General features: G+C 43.8%; 1 protein-coding gene across 4 annotated transcripts; it reads right to left on the bottom strand.

Moving 5' to 3' along the window:
* On the bottom strand, positions 1 to 22,055 carry RBM27 (RNA binding motif protein 27). 4 transcript variants are annotated; one of them, XM_085074107.1, is made up of 22 exons: positions 21,895 to 22,055; positions 19,078 to 19,196; positions 18,154 to 18,278; positions 16,258 to 16,364; positions 15,499 to 15,689; positions 15,003 to 15,086; positions 14,419 to 14,682; positions 13,622 to 13,855; positions 12,402 to 12,536; positions 10,305 to 10,454; positions 8,271 to 8,418; positions 7,840 to 7,993; positions 7,083 to 7,340; positions 6,867 to 6,992; positions 5,938 to 6,060; positions 5,435 to 5,509; positions 5,162 to 5,326; positions 4,639 to 4,743; positions 4,351 to 4,545; positions 4,003 to 4,089; positions 3,452 to 3,562; positions 1 to 2,811 (listed from the first exon to the last, which is right to left on the bottom strand). In XM_085074107.1, exons 1-22 carry the CDS (start codon positions 21,951 to 21,953, stop codon positions 2,725 to 2,727), a joined length of 3,102 nt encoding a protein of 1,033 aa, XP_084930233.1. In that variant the 5' UTR covers positions 21,954 to 22,055; the 3' UTR covers positions 1 to 2,724. The 4 variants fall into 4 exon arrangements, with proteins under 4 accessions (XP_084930233.1, XP_084930231.1, XP_084930234.1 ...); XM_085074105.1 differs by having other exon boundaries at positions 6,867 to 7,340; XM_085074108.1 differs by lacking the exon at positions 10,305 to 10,454.
* Positions 22,056 to 22,104: the final 49 nt, after the last annotated feature.

The raw sequence follows: 22,104 nt of genomic DNA, 5'->3' as shown, positions 1-22,104 counted from the left end.
TTACATATAGGAATTTTAATGTATAAACAATTAGAAATTCAACAATATCTCCTATTATCCTATTACACAAGTTCACAACCTGTAAAAACTATAGTACAAGGTTACTATACACCAAGAGGAGCTTTGTTCCTTTTCACATGATTTTATTAAAGTGGTGCTTTCATAAGTAGGTGGTTTCAGATTTGAGGTGGTTTTGCTCAGGCTAAGTCAGCAAGGAAAGGAGAGGAATTCTTCCCACAGTGACTTGCTTTCCCCATGCCGTGTGCTTTGTGTCAGGCTGGTGCACTTGGCTGGGGCACACAGGTACCCTGGGGGTTGTGTTTTGCCCAAAGTACAGGTGAATTTCCAAATAAAGCATCACCATGAACTGAACTCAGCTGTACTGCCTTGCTGCCTATGGAAACACAGAAATCCAAACCCAATCACTCCAAGAGAGCCCAGCATGCCCTAAAATATAGGGGGGTCCATAAGCTTTGGCAAAAGGCAGGTTAGTTTCACACAGCTCCCCTCCTCTTCCTCCAGCCCCTGGCACTGGATGTGGCCCTGCTGACCCCTGGGTACAGCCAGGCTGGGGGCACTTCCAGCCCCAGGGGCAGCAGCCACCCTTGGGATGACACCAGGTACTTAAGCCAGCCTGTCAGGGGTACTCTGAGGGCAAAATGTAATAGGATGAAGCTCTCAAAGAAGGCCCTCGCTCCCTAGCACATGGCCCTGGACACAGGTGCCACCCCAATGTCACTTTAGAGCTAAAACCATATGAAAAGGAATCCATTCTGTGTGTGTCAAAGGCTACTGCAGGTTTTCTTACAGCTTAATTAATCCACTGTAGTTTTCATTTTCCAAATACAAAAATACAACAATTCTTATTGAAATCTATATGCCAGTAGTTTTAGTACACAAAAAAAGCAAAATATTTACAAAATTATACAGCTTAAGAAAAAACTCTGTACAAAAAATATATAAATCCTTTTGATCCCTCTCTCATTTTTTGTCAGGACTTGAACATGTTTGCTGCAATGGACTTCTCAAGATACACACTGTGCCACAGACATTAAAACCCTTAAGAGACGATGTGAGAAGAGCAAGATATTCTTCTAAGTACATGGGGTGGGTTTTCCCTCCATTTCTCCATGCCTGGAATTTAGCCTCAGCAGTAGCAGCACAATCCTAATTCTAGGAAGAGGGGAAGTTTGGAAAGAAAATACTGGAGACACTCCCTTCAATTGACAGGAAAGAGGACATTATACTGGTTGGATAACCCACCACAGCACAAGGATAGAGTCAGCAGGCTGTGATCCCAAAGGGTGCTCAGCACCTGCCCCAGCCACACTCAAGAGCCACAGCCAAGGAGTTTGGTAGATATTGTCCTTCAGTCAGGAATCACTGGAGACTACACTGGCGATCATTCAAGAGAGAAGAGCACTGCGCAGGGACATGGTGTTTATTTTGTGTAGAAATGCACACAAAATGGACTGAGGAGCAGCCAGGGCCAGTGGGCAGTCAGGGCAAGCACTGCTGGGTGCCCCAGGCGTGAGGCACAGAGCCCACAGCAGGCCCAGCCCCAGCTCAGGCACCCAGCCTGGCTCTGTGTCACCATCAGCACACACCCTGTGCTGGGGCTGCACGGCACAGCAATAAGGCCATGGAGAATGGGATGGAGGGAAGCTCAACACCTCGGAAAGAACTGCCCTTGGTCATGAGGGAGCCACTTGGGAGACCCAGCTCTGAGCACCCTCAGCAAGTGCACCCTGCTTTGGGGCCAGGCTAAGCAAGACAGCCCAGTGCTGTGGGCTGAAACACATGCTGCTCTGAACACTGCAGGGCTCTGCCTGGAACCCAGCTGGGAACCGAGGAGGAGAGCTGGTCCTGGCTGGTGGACAGGGACCAGTTGAGCTGCTTTTGAGGAACTCATTCCATTCTTGCTCACCAATACTTAAATGCAATAAACAGTCTGATTTACACTGAGCCTTACATTGAAATGACAGAAGGAAATCAAGGAGTGAAAATCCACTCCAGTGTGTGTACCTGCTGATGTTTTCTGTGAAGCAGAATTTAGAGAAACAGAGAGAACTGGACAACGTTATAAGACGACCCTGTTAAATTGTTCCTTCCACCTCCTCTCACAAAAAGTAGCACAACATAGAGACTGTGTGGCTGTCAAACATACTGCAGTAAATGATTAAGAATCTAGCCACAAGTAATTCCTACAATAAGAGACTCCACAGGAAATAAAATGCTGCCTTTTTTCAACGAGCAAATGAGGCCAGTTTTTCTTTCATAATATTTAATGAAAGTTTGTCTTTCCCCTAACCCCATAATATTGCTAAATAAAACCTGTAATATCTTTTCAATTATAAACTAACAAACCAATCACATTATAAAAAACCCAAAACAAGGTAATACAGGTGACACAAAAAGAGGACAAGAAAATACTGATTTCCACGTCCATCTGTCCTGCCCCCCCCAACCCCTTTTTATCCTTCTTAAATAGAAAAAAATCACCACCCTGGTGAGCTTGATAATCCTGTAAGAAGTTCCTGGGCCTTTGGCTAGCTCAGTCTCACAGCTCTGTGTCCCAAATGTTTTCATACCAACTGCTCATGGTAAATCTTGTGGTTTGAAAAGAAAGTAAAGCTTTTTTAGCTCATCAACTTCCTTAAATAAACGTTTAAAAGATGTAGTCTGAACTATATTCCTAAAATTATACATTTCCAACATCAAGTTTCATCTTCTCCAAGAACGGGATTCATCCTCATCTTCATCATCATCATCATCATCTTCGTGCAAAAATAAATCTGAGGTTTCTGTCTCCTGGAGGAAGGAAAAATGGACTTTTAGACACAACACTAGATCCAAGCTATGCCCTGAGACAACACAATAGAGGACACAGCACCAGCTGTACTGGTATCTGGTTCTGGTGTTATCGTGTGTCTCACAAACACACATGATTACATCCAATCCATTTTAGGGGAAGAACATCAGCCTCATGTCAGGAAAGAGAAAGAGCAAAGCTTCAGAGGAAGCAGGAATAAACCACCACCCACCCTCTCCCAAACAAGGTTTCTGTTAAGTGCCACAACACAATAACCTTTAAAAGCTTAAGGTGGTTAAGAGTGAATTAGAGAAGAACAGACGTAACTTCTGCAGTATAGCACTAAGAGTGAAAAGCAAAAGGCTTTGCAACCTGCACATACAGAACCCGTGGCTTGTTTACATCACTGACAAATCAACAGCCCACCCACAAATTATCATTTTTTCCCCCATTTTCTCTGTTTTAAAATGTGGGAAATGTACCCGACTATTCAAAACCAGCTCAGTTTCTGGTTTCTAAAAATATATTTTAAGAAATTTCTTCAGCATACAGGAAACTGTCTCCTAAGAGCTCTCAGCTGGAATACTGGAATTCTTAGATTCCAGTAAGAATGATCAGGTAATTAATAGATTTTCATACCTCTTCCTTGGACTCCTCTTCCTCGACTTCTGTGGACACGGAAGGTACCTTGGGTTTGTGCCATGAGATCTGGAGCCGCCGGTCCTTGAACCGCGATCCCTGGTTAGCAGCCTGAGTTGTGTTTAAATGAACAGATTTTCAGAGGGAGGATCAAGTAAAGAACTTTTAACATCAGCAGTGAGCCAGATCCAGTGCATGTGGTACAGAGGCATGTTTGAAGATCCCAAATACATAAGCCACAATCACCTATTTCAGTGTTCTCAGAGCAACTTCACCCACACCCAAATCTGCCAAATCCTGCTCCTGCCCTGGCACTGTGAGAGGATGAGCAGAGCTCTGAGCTGCCAGGGACATGCAGCTTTATCAGCCCTGTGTCACTGCTCACAACCATCAGGTTCAATTCCCCTTCACTGGCACTATCTGCAGCAGCACCAAGAACTATCAAACTCAAACTGGGGGATCAAAGCCTTTTAAAATACAAAGGTAGACACAAGTAATTAAAAACTCTTATTTTAGATCTGTGAAAGAAATGAATCCACGATTCTACTTACATTCTCAGCTTCTGAGCGGGACTTAAAAGTTACAACGACACTTAATGGGGAGTCCTCTTCTTGAAGGTCTTCAATATCTCCAAATTTCTGTGAGGGAAAAGTTCATTAGGACTGGCAGTAATGTTTTCCTCCACCCCCACAATCATGTGGTACAATTGTAGTGTACTGAATCGACACTGAAATCTGATTTTTTGGACTGAAGTGAGTCAGACGACTCCCAGCTGCATCAGCCAACAGTATTGCAGCACTTATATTTTTGGGCAAAAGCTCAGCTTTATTGCTATTCTAAGGGGAGCTTAATTTTACAGGAGGAAAGGAAACATGCACTAATTTACAGGTTGCACTTACAGAGAAGTGCTGTAACAATTCATCTTTCTCCTCTTCAATGAAGCCTCCCACAGTGAGTGCTTTGGGCCGATGATCCACCACCATATGGTTCAACATTCCCCGTCCTCTGCCCCCACCACGGCCCCTGCCTCGGCCTCTTCCTTGGGCTGCCACTGTCTTTCCTCGACCAACAGGCAAGATGCCTAACCGGGCAGCCTGGAGAAAGAACACAGCCATCCCCACGATGAGAGGATCTGAAACACTCAGGGTTCATAAATTCATTGACAGCATCAGTGCAGATCAGCTCACCTCCACTTGTAACTGATTGAGCTTTTTCCGCAGTTCAGTCGTGTCCTCTCCAGAGGACAGCCTCTTATGGAAGTCCAACTCTGCATCCAACAGTTCCTTCTGTGCCTGTGAGAAAAAGAGGTGGGAAAATAAAACAGCAGGAAAGGGTAGAACTGCAATGCATGTTTGTAATGTGTTATTCCACTTCAGCAATACATTCATGTAAACGATACAGACAGATCAGGACACAATAGTCATACTTTTCTCTAAATTCAGTTTGTTTTAATTGCCTCTGTGTGTGTGTGGTTTCCCCCCATTTCTTGAAGGACACAGAATTCTCCGCTTTAGAACTGGAACAAGAATGAATGAGCTACAAGCAAAATTAGGTCATGGAGTTCCTTCAACCATGGCTTGTTTGTCCATAGTTATCACACATTAAAATACTGCTTGCAAGTGTTTTGATCTAATGCTGCTGCATTTTTAAGACCTATTATTAGAAATAGTTACAAAAACTAAGCAGGCAAGTGGGTTGCACAATAAATACCTCTGTCTTGGACTTCAATTTGGATGGTGTGGAGGTTGTAGATGAAGTTTTTAATTCATCCTTTAACTGAGATATTTTTCCTGTTAGTTCTTTTAAAGTCTTCATAATTTCTGCTCTCTCTTCTGGTTTCATGGCCTTGTTTTTCTCCAGCTTAGATATCAACATCTATGCAATAATAAAAGAACAGGAACATAAAATGCCAGGAAAAACAGCCCTGGACAGACAGGTATCTAAAAAATCAGAATGCATTTACTAGACACATCCCAGACTTACCTTCTGGCATTCTATTTGTTTTTCTAACATCTCCTGTTTCTTTTTCCTCATATCTTGCTGGAGTTTTATTGCCTCCTATATGAGGGGAAAATTCTTTCCGTCAGTAAAAAGCAGTCTAGCATTATACACACTCATACAGATCATATATATATGAGTATATATCTTCAAGCTATGGAAGTGAAGTCCACGACAAAAAGCACTGTCTGAAAAAAGCACAAGCGTGAAGTGCAGCTGATCCAATAAAGAGCTGGTAATTTCCTGCTGTGAGGTACTTTACTAGAAAACCCAACATGGCCAAGTGTGTCAAGTAAGACACCCCAAAAGGACACTCCACTCATGATTAACCCCAATGTGTGTTTGCAACACCATCCCATAACGATGAGCAACTCCACACCCACATATAAAGCTGTACGGCAGTAGTTGAGATTTCAGGTGCTCATCAAACCTTGCATTTAAAGCACTTTGCTTGCTACACTGTCAGTAACCCATCAATCATTAAGTACCTGTTTTTTTTTAAGGGCTTCTTGCACATCGTGAGGTTTAGACCCTGGACCAGACTTCAGAGTTGTCTTCAAGTTTGGAGAACTGTAAACCATTTTTGAGTGGCTTGTAGAAGTAGGAAATATCTGAAATAGTAAAAGCACACACCAAAATCTGGATTAAAGTGACTGTGATATACTGTCAGGGAACTTCAGAAGATCATGTTCCCTGAAACACCAATACAAATGTCCAGATGTGTCCAATGAGGAAGAAAGACCAAGGCAATTAAAACACATGGGTTAAGATCAGTCCGGTTAAAAGGATTTCTGCAAAAGATACTGTCTTTCCTTCTCAATGGCAGACTCCCTTTGCATCCTGATTCCCACTAGGACACTGCTGAAGGGAATGATTTGCATCTGCCTTCGTTTCAGCTTTGCAGTCACAGCCTAACATCCCACTTTCTGATCAAATAAGGCAGCAAAAGCCACTCCATGCTTCCTTTCTTAAAAGGACTTCCCCATGGCCCAGAATAAATGCTGCACTGTATCAGCATGAATTGAACTGTAGCAGCTTGAACTCTGGGTACAAGTACTCGCTAAGTTCTAGCACTACTGTTAAAACACAGCATAAGCTCAAAAAATCATTGGGAAAGCCATTTCACTTGTCAACAAAAGGCTGGTCTTACATACAGGTTGTCAGATTTGTTTACTATGAAGCACTGCCAAAAATATTTTATGCTATTTAAAACATTGATACTTTGTTTTAAAGTCATTGGTCCTATTTCACATAAATAGCTGATGAAATGAGGAAGAACTGACTGACCATGGCTGCATGGAACATTAGTGAAAAGGAACAAGTGGGAACAATTTCAAAGTTCTTTTTGCTTGTTCCTTCCTGGCTGACAAGGCAAAGCTGTACCTGAGAGCATGATTATGGTGCACCCTCAACATACCTGAGACTCCTCCACTCCAGCCCCAGGCTGGCTCAGCTCGGACTGGCTCCCACTTGCTGCTCCAAGGCGCCGTTTCACTGGAACTTTGTTAAGGACGTAGGCACCAGATGCCAGGGGTTTGTTCACCTGTGCATTCATACATTTGAAAACATGAGGATCAGATACTTTGCTTTTCTGTCCCTTGGGAATGCTGCTGACCTCCCTGACAGGACGTACCTTGGACAGGCTGCTGTGCACAGTCACGGCGGGCGGTGTGGCCAGGGCCTGCTGCTGCAGGTGCTGCAGGGCCTGCGGGGTGGGCAGAGGCTGCTGCTGCTGCTGCAGCAACGGGGGCTGCTGCTCGCTCTCCCTGTGCCACAGCACCCGGATGAAGCGATTGCTCAGCACTGCCTCCGTGCTGGAAATTGCCTTCCTCGCCTCGTCATTACTCAAGTACTGAATGAGAGCAGCTTCGGGATCATTCTGGAAAGCAACCTAAAGCAAAAGTTCATAAATGCATTATTTCTCAAGGAAGAAAACATTTCAATCATGACTTTCATTCATCTCCAAATAATTTGGAATGATGAGTTGGGTATCCAGTGTATCAACAGCTCAAAACACAGGTAAGACAGACATTCTATGTAATTAAAGCCGAGTATCTTTTGGCAATCATTACATGTACTTGCAGCAAAGTCTATATACATTTAAATAAATAAATAAGTAAGACTCTTTCACCAACAGCATCTCATATTCAGAGCCCTGTGCAGTGCCACTGGGGTATGCCTGGTATCACTGGTGCTGACCCAAAGGCTCTTTATCTCAACCTCCTGAAGGACAAGTGCTGCCCGAGGGTGCACAGTTTCTCTGAACTTGATTACCTCCTCTACCAATTTGTCTCCACTAAGATTTCTCAAAGAAAACATGCAGTATTCAATAGGCTTCAGAGAAAATAAAATACCCACACACAGACATAAAACTGGACTTTGGTTTTTACCTGAATGTTTACAATAGTTCCAAATTTGCTGAAGTGTTCATTGAGCTGTGTAATATTGTTCAATTCTGGTGGAATTTTTCGAACTTCTAATTTTGTATTAGTATACTGATTCTTTTTCAAAAATCCTGGCTTATTCTGGTTGTTATTTACTTGCCTAGAGAAAAGGAGAACAGAAGGAGTTCAGTAAAGTACATATGTGCCTAAGGTAGCAAGTGTTAACACACATCTAAATGGCATTTTTCCCCTAACAAGTGCACCCTCTAGACACTAACAGAAGAGAGCTCCCCTACCACCCCACATTTAGTCTCCATATTGTGTGGACACAGATTTTCTGACCCAACCATCCCAAATTAGAGACTGGTGAATAGCAGCATTCACAGCACTGACAGCAATCGAGTACATTCGAATTAGCAACTGCAGCTAATTCTTACTTTCCCAGCCAGGGTTTCTTCAATGGTGGACATTCCATGCTGCTTGGAGATCTTTTCCTGCTATCTGGTTCCAGGACAACTCTAGTGACATTGCTGCTGTTATTTGTAATGGGAATGGGAGGTTCAGTTTGGATGATGATGTTGGCAGCTGGAGGGAAGGAAAAAGGCCTGTGTTATTCCACCACACATAGCAAAGCTTTCACACAGCAAAACAGAACTCAGGTTAAAAACATACATGTTAGAAAGACTTTACCAAATTGGTCAGTTTTGTTTCTGAAGTAATTCCCAGATCATTCCCTAGCCTAACTAAACATCCTGAGAGAAACACAGAGTCCAGCTGAGACAGAAGAGATTTTGACCTTTAAGGTCAGTATTAGCTTGAAGAAACAAAACTAAAGCTTCATCTTTCAGGTACTAAAAACTCAAGATTCTGCAGGAAAAGGAGAGTAAGAAGCAAAAAAAAAAAAACAAACAAAAAAAACCCCAGAAAAAGAAAAAACCCCACCCCAAAATACCAACAGAACAGAAAAGGAGGCAAAGAAGCAAGGGTGGGCTCCCAGGCTTTAGGTTACAGCTCTGCAATGGGCAGGGGCTGAAGTAACATCCAACTTTCCCTGTGTGAACCCTTGACAGGGCAAAAGCAACCAAGTACCTGTTCTTTCCACTGCTGTCCCACTGCCAGCCCTCTGGCCAGGTTTCAGCAACAAACTGTTAGTTAAGCACAACTATTACACTCTTTCAGACATTAGATTTAAAGATTGAAGTAACTTCTACCAACACAAAGTTTGCTAGAAATTTATTTGCAACCTTTTCAAGATTATGCCCTTGGTATTAGTCTCCTGTGCATGTCAAATATTCAACTCCTAAAAAGAAGTCTGAGTTACACAGCAATTTCTGTGGCTTTTATATAAGCCAGGGCTCTGCTGGTTACACTTGTGAGAACAAAGACTGAGTATTTCTGGGTGTGGCTTTAATCTCACTCTAGAGGATGATCTGAGAGCAAACCTTTCACACCTGTGACAAAGGCAGTAAAACAAGTGGTGTGAAGCCCCACAACTGAGCACTCACCCCTGCCTTACCCCTGGGATGGACTCTCAGAGAGAATGTGAGGGGCAGCAATTAAGCCCCAACCCTGCCTCTGTGACAATCATTAAGATGTAAACAGCAACAGCAATTTCTGCAATAATTTTTAACCATGTTCTTTATGGGATGACTCACTTGAAGGAAATACTGAACCCCCTCCCCCCAAAAAAAACCCCAACAACAAAAAGAACTTTCTTATCTACTGAATAAGAAACACTGAAGTATAAGAGTAGAAACCAAATTTTACCATCTTTGCTTTTAAGAATCAGGGCAGGAAAAACAGGTGGAAAAAGAAGTTTTGCTACCACAACTAAACTCTCTTTAAAGAGGCTCGACTTGCTCTCTTCCCTAAAAGATACTTTGTACACATCACCACAAAGAGACGGTACCCACATCCATTCAGGTAGGGGCTACGAATCATTTAAGTGCACACTGGGATTCCCATGGGCTGGAAAATTGGAATGATACTTGCAATGTTCATTTCAGAGAGAACATCTGGCTGACAAAGTCAGACCAAAACATGCCATGATAGTTCCTTTCTTCACTACCATCACAACAGCCAAGGCAAGGAGCTCAGATCATAACCTCTGTGCCAATGGCGAATCAAAAGCAGTCTACAGACTGCATTGCTAAAGCCATCTTTAGGCACCATTTTTCTTTCTAGGAGCTCCCAGTACCTGGAAAATGCTTTCACAGGCTAAAGAGGAATAAAACCCCAACCAGCCAACAAAACCCTTGTAGCATTCCCAAGCAAGTGGTTATTTTTAATCAAAAAGGCTGCTTTGACTTTAATACGGTCATATTAGCACTTAAAAAAGGTAGAAATGTCCAAAAAAGTGCCCTGATAACTAGATTAGTGATAAAAAATTACTGCTTTCAGCCTGAAAAGGGGGAAAAGTGTTGACGGTCTTGGACAAAAATAGCAACAGCAATGACCAGAACCCTTCCTACCTCGAGGGTTTGTATCCATCTCCCCAGATGTTAGGCCAATTAGATTTGGACGCTGCATTTGTGCTCTTGTAAAGAACTGCCGATACTGAGATCTACCAGCACTGGTAATACTAGGAGCTTCAGGGTTATAGCCATCTGGCTCATATGTATCTACAAAAAAAGGAGAGAAACGACAGAATTTTTCAAGTAAGTTTAAGACTCGGGGTTAATTTTCCTTTAAGGAAGTGCATGGATGTCCAAGAGTCAGAAGTTGTTTTGGATGAAGAGAAGAGAGGTGGTACAGCCAACCTGTGCAGCCATTCAAACTCTCACCCGATCTTCAGGCCTAGCCTATCTGGACACATTCTCTTTTGGTTTTTAATCTTGTACTGTTTGTCCAAAGCACAAACGTCATAATACAGAGTATTGCTGACCCACTGCCTGGAAAAGCCTGAGGTGTCTCTCTGACAACCTGCACAACACCTGGCAGTGTTTCAAGGGCAACAACACAAGGCTGGGTTTGGGCATTTATACTGTAGGGTCTAAGATGCAAAGAGATTTTCAGTCTTTGCTGCCCAACAGTCTAATTCTCTTCAGAACAGAATTTTGGGTGAAGAAGATACTTAAATGATTTCAATCAAAGAAAACTGAGAAATGAGGTAATGGAACCAATACTTACCTACTGAATTGTCTTTATGTAAGAGCGAGATCAGCTGCCTAGCTTAGGTAAGGTGCTAATGATCATTTTCATTAGAAGGGGTCACCACAAGAATATAAGATGACACAATCGACTCCTACTGTTCCTCTAGCCCAAGGTCCAAATTGAGGACAATGCATTTTTTTAACCTTAAAAAGGAAAAGCTGTACAAGAACTAGAATGAAGTCTATGAAGAGCCTCCACAGAAGCAGTACATCCTGGAACAGAATGAATGCCTGTACAAGTGAACCTGACAGACGTGAACCCCTCTAAAATCTTAGCTCCTTATTCAGCAGCAATGAAGACAACTCTGCAGTTTAAAACAGATGCCCCAGAATATCCACTCTGATAGCAGAGCCTGAAACTGTAAAACAAGAACTTTCTCTAGTCTCAAAGGAGCTGAACCACAAGCTTCTCTTCCCTGATTTAGAGCATGACTGACTGCAAGAGGGCAACCAGCAGGTGCTACCACAACAGGCCAAGAACAGGACATGAGAATCTCCACAGAGGTTCTGGAGAACAGAATTACTGTGAAGCCCTGTGAGCTACAACCGGCAGAATCACCCATCAGATGCTCTGGAGCTGAAAGGATCAGAAGTTCTGAAAAGCATGGAACTCACAAACAAAATGACATGGACCATGAGCTGAACTAGATCCCCTCTCTAAATAAAAGTCAGAGTATGTATGTTAAAAAACCTGATGAGAATATTATGAAACGCTGACATTTAATTATCTTATTTTGGTCATATAGAACATGGAAATGCCATTAATCCTTTAATTATAAAAAAAAATAAGATTTGTTGTATTTAAATTGAGCAATCAAGGACTTTCCAGGTATTTTTCTACTTTCCCTTGTAAAAACATACTTTTCAGAATTTTGAGCTCTGTGCAGAAGAGTGACATGCCCAATGAAAGCTATCCACTTTAAAAAAGCTAAAGTTAGGGTAATTCTGGAAAAAGAATAGAAAAAGTACTGATGTCTATGTAGTCTGTACAGATTATTGTGATATACAGCTGGGGAAAACAAAAAAAACTCTCATCTGTATTAGTCCAAACTGGAGAGGAATAAAGTCCAAGTTAAACAGCAATTAGAGGTTTGCAGATCCATCTTTTGCCTACTAAGGGCCTACTGAATGGCTTGAAGATGAAAGGAACATTTCTTACACAACAATCTGATTGCTGTGAGCACATGAAACCCAAAGGAAGCTCCCCACAGTGCTCTTTCTCAGACCAGGACAGAACACTGCTGCCATTCCATACTGGAATGGACAATGGGCTGATCCAGGGAGAGCCATCAGACTTCTTTTTAGATTTGTACATATTTGAGGAAGACAGATCATAACTTCTAACCACACATCAACAGAGAAAACTTAATTTTTTTTTTTTGTCCAAAAGATTTAAACCAAAAGGCATTTGCTTACGTTCTGACACTGTATAGAGCAGGTTCTGAGGCAGAGGAGGAGGCAGCCTTGCTCCCACAGGTGCAAGACTGGGCACTGCACTTGTCCCCGGCTGGTCACGATTGTTTATCAAGCTGGACTGCGTTAAAGGTGGTCCTACAATGACACCACAGAACAGATCACATACTGACAGCTCAAAGACAAAATGTGCAAACAATTCAATGCTGTTTATGCCTTACTTTGAGTAAGGTCAGGGTTGGAAATATGTTCAGTTCCACTACAGTAACAGTAAACTGAGAAGCCTGTTAAGGTAAGTTACTCTGATTCCAACACTTTGTCTCAGGAGAGACAAAGTTTTAAGGGAAAAGAAAAAATTGTCTTCCCCAGGGGTTTGTCAGTGCTAGAGATGCCTTAACTACAGCAGCTCCTCCCTCAGCTCTGCCATGGAGAGCCAAGGCTTGCTCAGAGCAATAGATCACATCAGCAGCATGTAGACTGCAGTTCTGAAACAAGAACTGCAGGGCAAGAGGCATTCCCAGACAAGGAATTTATGTAGCTAGTTGTGTTTTGGTTGCCCCATGTACCATACAGACATTGCTACTGACTGTATGCCCAGAAAGGAGCCTGAGTGACACAACACATCCTGAACACTGTCAATTTTCTCACAGCACGTCAGCTCCACCTGCTAAAGGGCTCATGCAAAGTTCAGGTTTAATCCTGTATCAAATTATTCCTCATCCAAAAATTGCTGCTATTGGACACAACTATCACAGCATGTATTTTGTCCCTAGAATAGAGGGCACTGAAACAGAGTGAGCATGTTCCTAATATGCTATTTATTATCAGAATTTATAAGATGCAGTTAGATAACTCAAAAGGCTCAATGTCTCAGATCACTGCCAAGCTAAAACAGATCTTAGACGTGTCAATAATTTATTGTTTTCTAGTGGCAGATAATGTAGCACCAGCACTGGAGCTTTACTAGCTTTAGGAACCTTTAGGAGATTGAATCTCAACATTTTTTGCATTATAGGGGGGAAAAAAAGCTAGTAAGCATCAGTGACCAATCCAATCCCCACTAACTATCACTGCGATGAGCTGAAAGATCCCCAGCTCCACTCCCCTGCCCAATTTAATTCTGTTTGGAGCTCTAGGAATGGCACCGTTTACAAGCTGAGTTTTCAGAATTCTTTTGGTGCTATTCTGAATAGCGCACGGCAAGCACAGAAACTGCAACTCACGCGGGACAGGCAGCACGACGGGCGGCGGTGGCTGCGGGTGGGGCTGTGGCACCGGCAGCCTCAGGCCGCGCACAGGGCCCGGCAGCGGCGGCAGCAGCATCCCCGGCGGCGGGGGCAGCCCTGGTGGTGGCGGCGGGAACGGGATCATACTCGGCAAGGAAACTTCGTCTACCACTAATGGATCATTTCCGTGATCAAACTGGCAGAGATCACCAAGGACACAATAGCCTCGCTCTACAAAACAGGGCATTTCACGTGGTGTTAGAAAATAAATCCAGTGGTTCGAAGCAATTTGTATCATTTCAGATTTTCCTGGAATTTTGAACTAAAGAAAACATGCATCCACTGACACATTATTACAATTGTAAGGTAAGGTTTCACAAAATAATTCAGATTAGAATGACCTTTCATAGAAGCATACAAACTTACATACATTCATCATAAAAGCTGTGGAAAAAATAGTCAGAAGTAATGTGGTTTATTTTAAACACACACACAGACACTGCAATCTGCAGCAGGACTGCCAGTGGTTGAGGTATTTATCTAGCACACAGAGAGCTGCGAACAAACTCCATATGTTCTTATCCAGCAACTGCCACAGCATATGCAAACTGCTTCCAGTAAGACTAGTTATTCTTCCAGTACAATACAAGGTCATCTCTGAATGTGTTACATGCAAGGTATACATCACATGCTACTGCAGTGTCACTTGCTGCTCACACTTAGTGAATACCTAAAAGAAAAAGTCACAGAAACATTGAAATAAGGCATGAAACTGAAGACTAAGCAACAGTTACCATCATAATCTTGACATCTTCTTTTAGGAGGAGGGTTTCTGCCAAATGAACTGGGATTGCTGTGATTGTTGAAGTAATTTGACCAGCTCTCTGTGGTGCTTTCAAGGTGGTGTGCAGGTGCAACTACAGTTACAGCACTGGGAATAGCTTGTGCAGAGGAATACTGTTCAGAGGATTTACTGGGAGATGTGGACACCGGATTGTATGAGCCTTCGACATCATTTTTTTCACTCTTGTATTTTGATCTCTCTCTCTCTCGGTGCTCTGTTTGAAAAAAATAAAGTTAAGTCTTCATGCTCTGTTAAGTCTTTTTGCTCTGTACATCAGAGCCATGAGCAAAAGATAATACACATTTCCTGAAATATTCAGCATTCTGTATGTTAAGCTGTTCCTGAAGGAGCTCAAGCTTACCAATGGAGTAAGAACTAAATACAATGCAAACAGGTTTAACTTCAGAAATATTCAGAAATATCAAAGTTTTCTTTGCAAAATGCACATTCATTCCTCTACTACTTATTTCATTCTGGTTTACAGCTCTCTTTTAAAGGAGAAAGAAGGGCAAAAGCCTGAAACAACAAACCTACCTCTGCCCTTAACTAACGCGGTCTCAAGGTGCGTGGAATGCTGTAATCTGTGCCACTTACTTTTCCGACAGACCTGAACTAGCCCTAAAAGAACAATCATATGGTAACCACCTGCAACTGCAAAAAAGCCTTCTCTAAAAAATACACAGTAACAAAATAAAAAACAGGGAAACATGGCTTTGCAAAAAGCTCAATCCTTAGAAGGAAAAAAAATCAACAGCTTTGTCAGAACACACAGCACAAAAATATGAGCTACTGATATCCACGGGTATACACCTGTGGATAAATTAAGAGGTTAGCAAAGAAGAAAACAAACCCCTTAATTGTTCTACTCTGAAGAACAGCATCTTAATTAACAATTTCAAGAACACAAAGCTATTAGAATTTGCTCCAGCTACTTAAGGGCATCTCCTGCCTGCTAGACCACACCGAATGCAGAAGTCACAGCCGTCACTGCAATGGGATGTTCTCCTGCAGTAGCACCCCAGGTACTCACCACTCCTGCTGCCATCCCGGTCTTTGCTCCGACCCCTGCTGCGGCTGCGGCTCCGACTCAACCCTCTGCTTTTGCTGCGGCTCTTACTCCTGCCCCGGCGCCAGCTCGACTTCTCCCTGTACAAGTCACTCCTATCATAGTACCTGTCATAGTCCCTCCATTTCCCATCATCCCGCTTTTTCTCTCTGGTTCTAGAAAAAAAAACAGACGTAGACCACGTTCACGAAAAGGGAAACAAAATTAAAAAAAAACAAGCTTGCAACATGGTAAGATAACAGTTATCCTTCCCATCCATTTGGGCAGTGAAACACTCTAGTCAGAATTTCACAAATTACATAGAGAAGTATAGAACGTTAAAGGTGAATCACTGGTTTGTAGAAAGCGGGAGTAGGAATTGGCAAGGTGAGACAGCTATGATGCTCAAACCAGAATAGGCTTTAAAAGGGATGCTGATGCGTGAACAACTGCTCCCAGACCCTACAGCCCCCACAATACTCTTCATTCATATAAAAAGGGAAACAGTGGAACTGATGACATTCCTAGGAATTATCATTTGAATACTATCATTTTTTTCTAAGAAACCAACTTCTCGTGAAGACTTCTGATGTACAGGATCCGCATGCACACAATATATCACAGACAAAGGAAGGAGAAAATGTCTATTTTTCATTAAAATCACTACCTACAAGGTAAAAAAACACAGTTAAAGATTGACAGCAAATACAGAAGAATATCTTAATATTGTGGTTCAGAGCTAACCTTTGCTCACTGGAATCTGTACGGCTCCTCTGGGGACTGGAATACTTCTTCTTCCTGCTCTCCCGCTCTTCTTCAACAGATTCTTGAAAATTCTGTTTAACACACAACTACCAAACAAGGACAAGTATCACCCTTTTTTAATGAAGAAAATGACACCAACATGTAGTTCAAGTTCAGACAGCATCCCATATAAAACAATATTCAAGTATTACTTGCCCAGAGTACTGAAGCACTACAAGTAATCAAGCACTGAAGTCTGTTGAAGGGTTTTGGTCTCAAAACTTTTTTTCCTGCAGCGGAGATGCCCTCCGAATAAAACCACTCTGATGTTTTGTTTCTAAACACAATTCATGAAAGATCCCTCTCCACTCTACTGCCTTACTTAGCCACAGCAATTCTACAAGTGAGGTATTTCCCGAACCTTTGAACACAATTCTGGAATCAAATCACCAGGCAGGGAAGTCACTAGCTGACATTTTAAATAACTGCTTTAAGGCAAAAATCTGCTCACATGATGGAACTGGTCACTTTTTTTGCTGGCCTCCACCAAAGCAGGTTCAGAAGTCTGTCAGCTGTACCACTACTGCAAACCACTGACCCATTTTGGACTTCTGCTGCCATTTCACACTGCTCACAAGTTACCATAAAATTTGGCAGAAAAAGTTTACATGTAGTAGTCTTTAGAGGACTTTTTTTTCCAATTGAAACAAAAAGGAAGGCTTCCTGCATCCTTGTGTAACAAGATTATGCAGGCAGAACTGGTAGAAATACTCAAAACTTGGCTTGACAGGGCTCTGGACAGCACCACCTACAGTCCTGCTCACAGCACAAGGCATATCACACAGGACCTGGAGTCCCCTCCAGCCCCAGCCTCACTGTGATTCTACATGTCGCTTACTTTGGAATCACACATGAATCATTGAGCTTTATGACAGATCATGAAGGCCTTGCTGATGACAAAATAATTCATTAATGTCCTGATTCTGTAATGCTGTCCCATAAAGCTGTCCTAGATATCTCCTTTTGCTTATTGCCACTCCTCTTCAGCTGCCCAAACCTCCTCTGCCCCCACCAGAGCACTGGTTAAGTCAACTGAAGGTAGTTCTAAAGGACTTTCATAAACTTTGACAGTACTTTGAGAATGGAGGGGAAAGCTCTTACAGAGAAAGTGTTCTATAGTGGCAAACTATGCACTTCCATAAGCAAAGCTACTTCCATAAACTCTCATAACTCCACATCACATCCTCAGATATAAAAAAAGGACATCAGAAAAGAGAGGAAAAAAAGTAAAAAGCAACTTTAAATCAACTAATGAATCACATTCTGGTAAATAAGAACCTGCATTTGTTTGGGTTCACCTGGGTTTGGTTGCTGATAATTTCTGCAGTTATTTGTCAGCTTCTCTCTAAAACTTGATTACTTTCAATTTTGCAACAGAACTTAAAATCAAGGTAAAAGAGAGAACTGTTGGCAAACAAACTCTGCCTGAGTTTCTGAAGTAATTATTCCAACACAGAGTTTGACATATTTCACTGATTTTAAGCATCACAGAAAACATTTTAAGTAATTTTCATTCCTCACAGAATATACAAAATTGGAAATGTTTTGGAATGGTATTGCTGCTTCTCCCTCTCAAACCCTTCCAAATCATTATCAGCTGGCATTGCCAGAGCTGTGAATTCTGAGTGCTTGATCAAAGGTAGCCTCAGCAAAGGGATTTAAAATGTTCTTGTCTGAATCGTCACCTTCCATTGTCACTTTCCACGGTTCTTTGGGACACAAAGAGATCATAGATCTCATTAATCACAATAGAGTACATTTCTCTTTCACGTTTTGCCTCACAAACGTAGGAGAGCTAATTTGAAAATAAAAGGCAGGCAGAGTAAATAACATTACCTCCTCCTTGACCTCTTCTTTCTCTTGCCCTGCAGGCTTCACCTCTGCCTTTGTGGGCTCAGCAGAAGGAAGGTAACTCTTGGTGTACAAACTTTCAAAAAGTTTATCTACAAACCCTGAAGTTTCTGAAGATACAGAACATAAGAAAATACTGTTACATATGCATTCAAGTGCATGATTACATTTACCAGAGAAGACCCTGAAAACCAGTTGGCCAGGTGGGCTGCTCACAGGGGCACCTCAAACTAATGAGCATTATCTCCACTGAAGGAGGTGGAATTACATTTGTGGCACTTGAGGCTGTTCATTTAGAGGGAGAAATTCATCAGGTGTATCAAAGACAGCAACAGAGGCTTCTGTTCTAAGGGACAAGCATGACTGGAGCCTGTGATCAAAGAATAAGTCCACAGCTATCCACAAGTTCCATCAACTACACTCAGCAGCCTCTTTAGGGCAATTTTTATGAGAGTAAATAATTCTCAGCAGCCCCATCAGCAGCTCAACATCACAAGAAATGCACAATAACTTTCCCAGCAAGTGTCAGAATTTCAGGGGTTTAAATCCTTGGCTATGAAGGAAATTGCCACATGCAAAGCTCCCCAGGAACCTGAAGGATTAATGTGGACCAGGTTTTCAAAAGTTACCGAACACCTCTCAGAGAAGCTTCTGGCAACACGACTGACACTTTAAACTAAATTGCTTTCATTTCAGAGCATTTCCTCCCATCACTGTGGACAGTCCAGGTCACACAGCTTCATCTTACGATTATTATTTTTTTAATCACAAGATCTTTATTCCTTCAAATTCTCTACGAAATATTCATGGATACCAAGAAACATTTTGAAGGCAGTAATGGTGCATCACCCTCCCTCCTCCCACAAAGAGCCAAAGCCCCCAAACAGCTGCAGCTGCAGAGCACCACACCTTTCTGCAGAAACACATCCAGCTGGTCAGCACAGAAAGCTTTCAGCTCCTTCTCGGGCTTGTCTTTCTTGACTAACGCCACGACATAGTTGGCCAAGGCTGAGGGGTCTGCGTCACATCTAGTGAGAAAGAGAGCTGTGCTTGGCTGCTGCAGGATGCTGACCCCAGGGAGAGTCACTGGAGAGCCCCTGCAACAGCCCTGGGCTGCTGGGCTCACACTCAGCACCAGCACAGCTGCACTGGGGCCATGGAGCCAGCAAGGAGCTTTCTGCAACCACAGCCCAGTATCTCAGTTGTGAACCACCCCCAACCCCCTGATAGAGGTCCCATTGCCCTGCTCTTCCTGAGCTTTGCTGAGGGAAAACAACCTTTCTTTTACCCAGACAGACCCACTCAAGGGCAGCTGAGTAGCTGCCACTGCTGCTGAGCCTCCTCCTAGCCCAGCAACCACACCTCGAATGGCTCTGCAGGCACAGCAGAGCACACACCAGGGAAGGCACTGCACAAGGACTCTGAAGGATTGAACTGTGTTTAAAAATGAAAACACTGTTATAAAGTAGTTCAGAAAATGTCACAGAGGTCAGTTTTCAATACACACACAGACATGTTCTGCATAGCTTCAGTGACTATCCTGGGGTTTCCTCCGCAAGGATACTTCCATGCCATATTTTCCAGCAATGTTATAACGCTGGTAAAACACCCCAAGGGGAGCAGTTACTGAACCAGGTTCTCTCCCCACACTCCCTCACCCTTGTCTGACTCCACAAAGACCAAAGATACCAACTTTGTGCAGTGATACTCCACCACTAATCTTTAAATTGGATGTTGCTGTAGATTCAGCTACTAGAAACACTCCAGGTATGAAACAAAGTAACAGTGTGACGTGATTAAGTGACAGCTCCTTGTTTGTCCACTCAGAAGGTGCAGATGCCAGCTATCAGACTGGGGCAGGAACCTAAAATACTCAGAAGATGTGAAGATTTTTTAATTTTAATTAACATTTAGAGAACGGGGTTGTGTATTTTCTGAAAACAGTAAATCTGGAAATAGAAGGAAAAATGATGAAGTATATATGTCAAAATAACCTCAAGTACGAAAAAGATCAAGAAAACAAGCAAACGGCAAAAAGCCAAGCAGAGGGCAACTAGTGACAGAAATAAAAATCCTCAGTGAGCAGCAATCAAGCAGCTCTACTCCCATATAGCCTGCAACAACATCCAACCTCCACTGAAAGCCAGAGTAAATGGAGCAATTAAGAACAAAGAAACCACAAATTGACAGATTTTACAATTCTTACACACACAGAGAAATGACCTGTATGTGATGCATTCACTGTGTGTGATGTACTGGGACCTTCACCGACTGACTATAAACCTTCAATTTCAAATGGAAGAGAACATCCCTCACTTCACAACCATTCCCTTTCCTTCCTCCATATGTCAGTCCCTCTCAAGCATCTCCTCCCATCCCATTATGCAGTACAGGAGCACACAAGGCGAGTGCACTCCTCCAGGTAAGTCTGTACTGTTGCTCTAAGTGTCATTACAGAGTCCTTGACTGTCAGGACCCACTGGGCAATTCCTCGATTGTCTGCCTCACATCCCACAGTACAGCTCAAGTGCCCAGGGAATGATGGAGACCCACTGGAGCTGGCAGGGAAAGTGCAAGAGCCATCCTCCAGTCTAGAGACTTTCACTGGGGCTTGACCAAAGACCACAGAGACCAGCGATTCTAACAACGGAAAAAGGAAGCTGTGAAGAGCTTCCAAAAGCCTAATACTTAATGATGGCAACTGAGCAGAGCTATTTGAAACACTTCCACATGCCTTGGTTGTGCTTCATGGCAGACCAAAGCCTGGAAAGGCACTGACAAGCAGCTTCCCTTGGTGAGACTCACCGACCCCTCGCTGTGCCTGCACCACCAGCACCAGCTGTGTTCAGGCATCACAGAGCTCAGGACCAGCACAAATCCAACACCACTTTGCAGCCAGCATGAATTATCAGAACACATAAAATGCGTTATATGACCTGGATCTATGCTGACTCCATCCCGATCCTACTCTCACTGTAAGCACCAGCAGGATGTAAATGCAGAGTTTCCACAGTAAATGCAGAGTTTCCACAGTTTTAGCATTATTCCTGGTTTTGTCAGCTCCTGCAGCAGCCCTTGGCTCTGCTCTGAGGTAACAGAGCTGGGACTGAGGTCGACAGCACAGCCAGGGCAGCAGTTGGGGGCACACAGAGTCACTGAGGCTGGGAAAGAACTCCTGGACCATAGAATCCAACCTGCGACCGAGCTTCACCTTGTTCCCCAGCCCAGGGCACTGAGTGTCACACCCAGTCTTACCTGGACACCTCCAGGGTTGGGGGCTCCACCATCTCCCTGGGCAGTCCCTGCCAAGGCCTGACCACCCTTTCCATGAAGAAATTCTCCCTGATATCCAACGTGAACCTTCCCTGACACAATCTGAGGCAGTTTTCTCTCGTCCTCTCCCCTGTTCCCTGGGAGAAGAGCCCGACCCCGACCTGGCTGCACTCTCCTGTCAAGGAGTTGTGGAGAGCGAGGTCCCCCCTGAGCCTCCTTTTGTCCAGGCTGAGCCCCCCCAGCTGCTCCTCGTCAGACCTGAGCTCCAGACCCTTCTGCAGCTCCGCTGCACGCTGTGGGACAAAAGGCCCCCGGCAGCTCCCTGGGCCCAGGCTGTCCCGCACTCCGGGCGCGCCGGGCCCGGGCCGGGGTAGGGCCGTAGCGCCTCGGCCGGGCCCGGCCCACGGGAAGCGCTGCCCGCCCGGTCCGCCCGGCCAGCACGCCCGCACTCACATGGGCTCCAGCAGCTTGGCCAGCCAGGACTTGAGCGCGTCTACGCTCTCGATGATCATGGTGGCCCCGCGCCGCCCGCTCTCCAGCTACACCGCCGCCATCGCCGCGGCCTGCCCGGCACCGCCCGCAGCGCAGCCTGCTGGGCATGGCCGGGGCGGGGCCGCGCCGCCAGCACCAATCAGACAGCGCCGCCCAGCGCTACCAACCAAT

Source organism: Lichenostomus cassidix, chromosome 13 (genome assembly GCF_008360975.1).
Source record: "Lichenostomus cassidix isolate B80296 chromosome 13, HeHo_3.0, whole genome shotgun sequence".
NCBI lineage: Eukaryota > Metazoa > Chordata > Aves > Passeriformes > Meliphagidae > Lichenostomus > Lichenostomus cassidix.
Note: the sequence above shows the minus strand (reverse complement) of the source record. Positions and strands in the feature narration are given on the sequence as shown.

Excerpts from the sequence above, each read along its gene's own strand:
- RBM27 (XM_085074105.1), bottom strand. The coding sequence starts at position 21,953 with ATGATCATCGAGAGCGTAGACGCGCTCAAGTCCTGGCTGGCCAAGCTG. Across the intron at positions 8,419-10,304 it reads GATGGATACAAACCCTCGAG|CTGCCAACATCATCATCCAA; the intron begins GTAGGAAGGGTT and ends CCTTCCCTCCAG. Across the intron at positions 4,744-5,161 it reads AATTGAAGTCCAAGACAGAG|GCACAGAAGGAACTGTTGGA; the intron begins GTATTTATTGTG and ends TTTTTCTCACAG.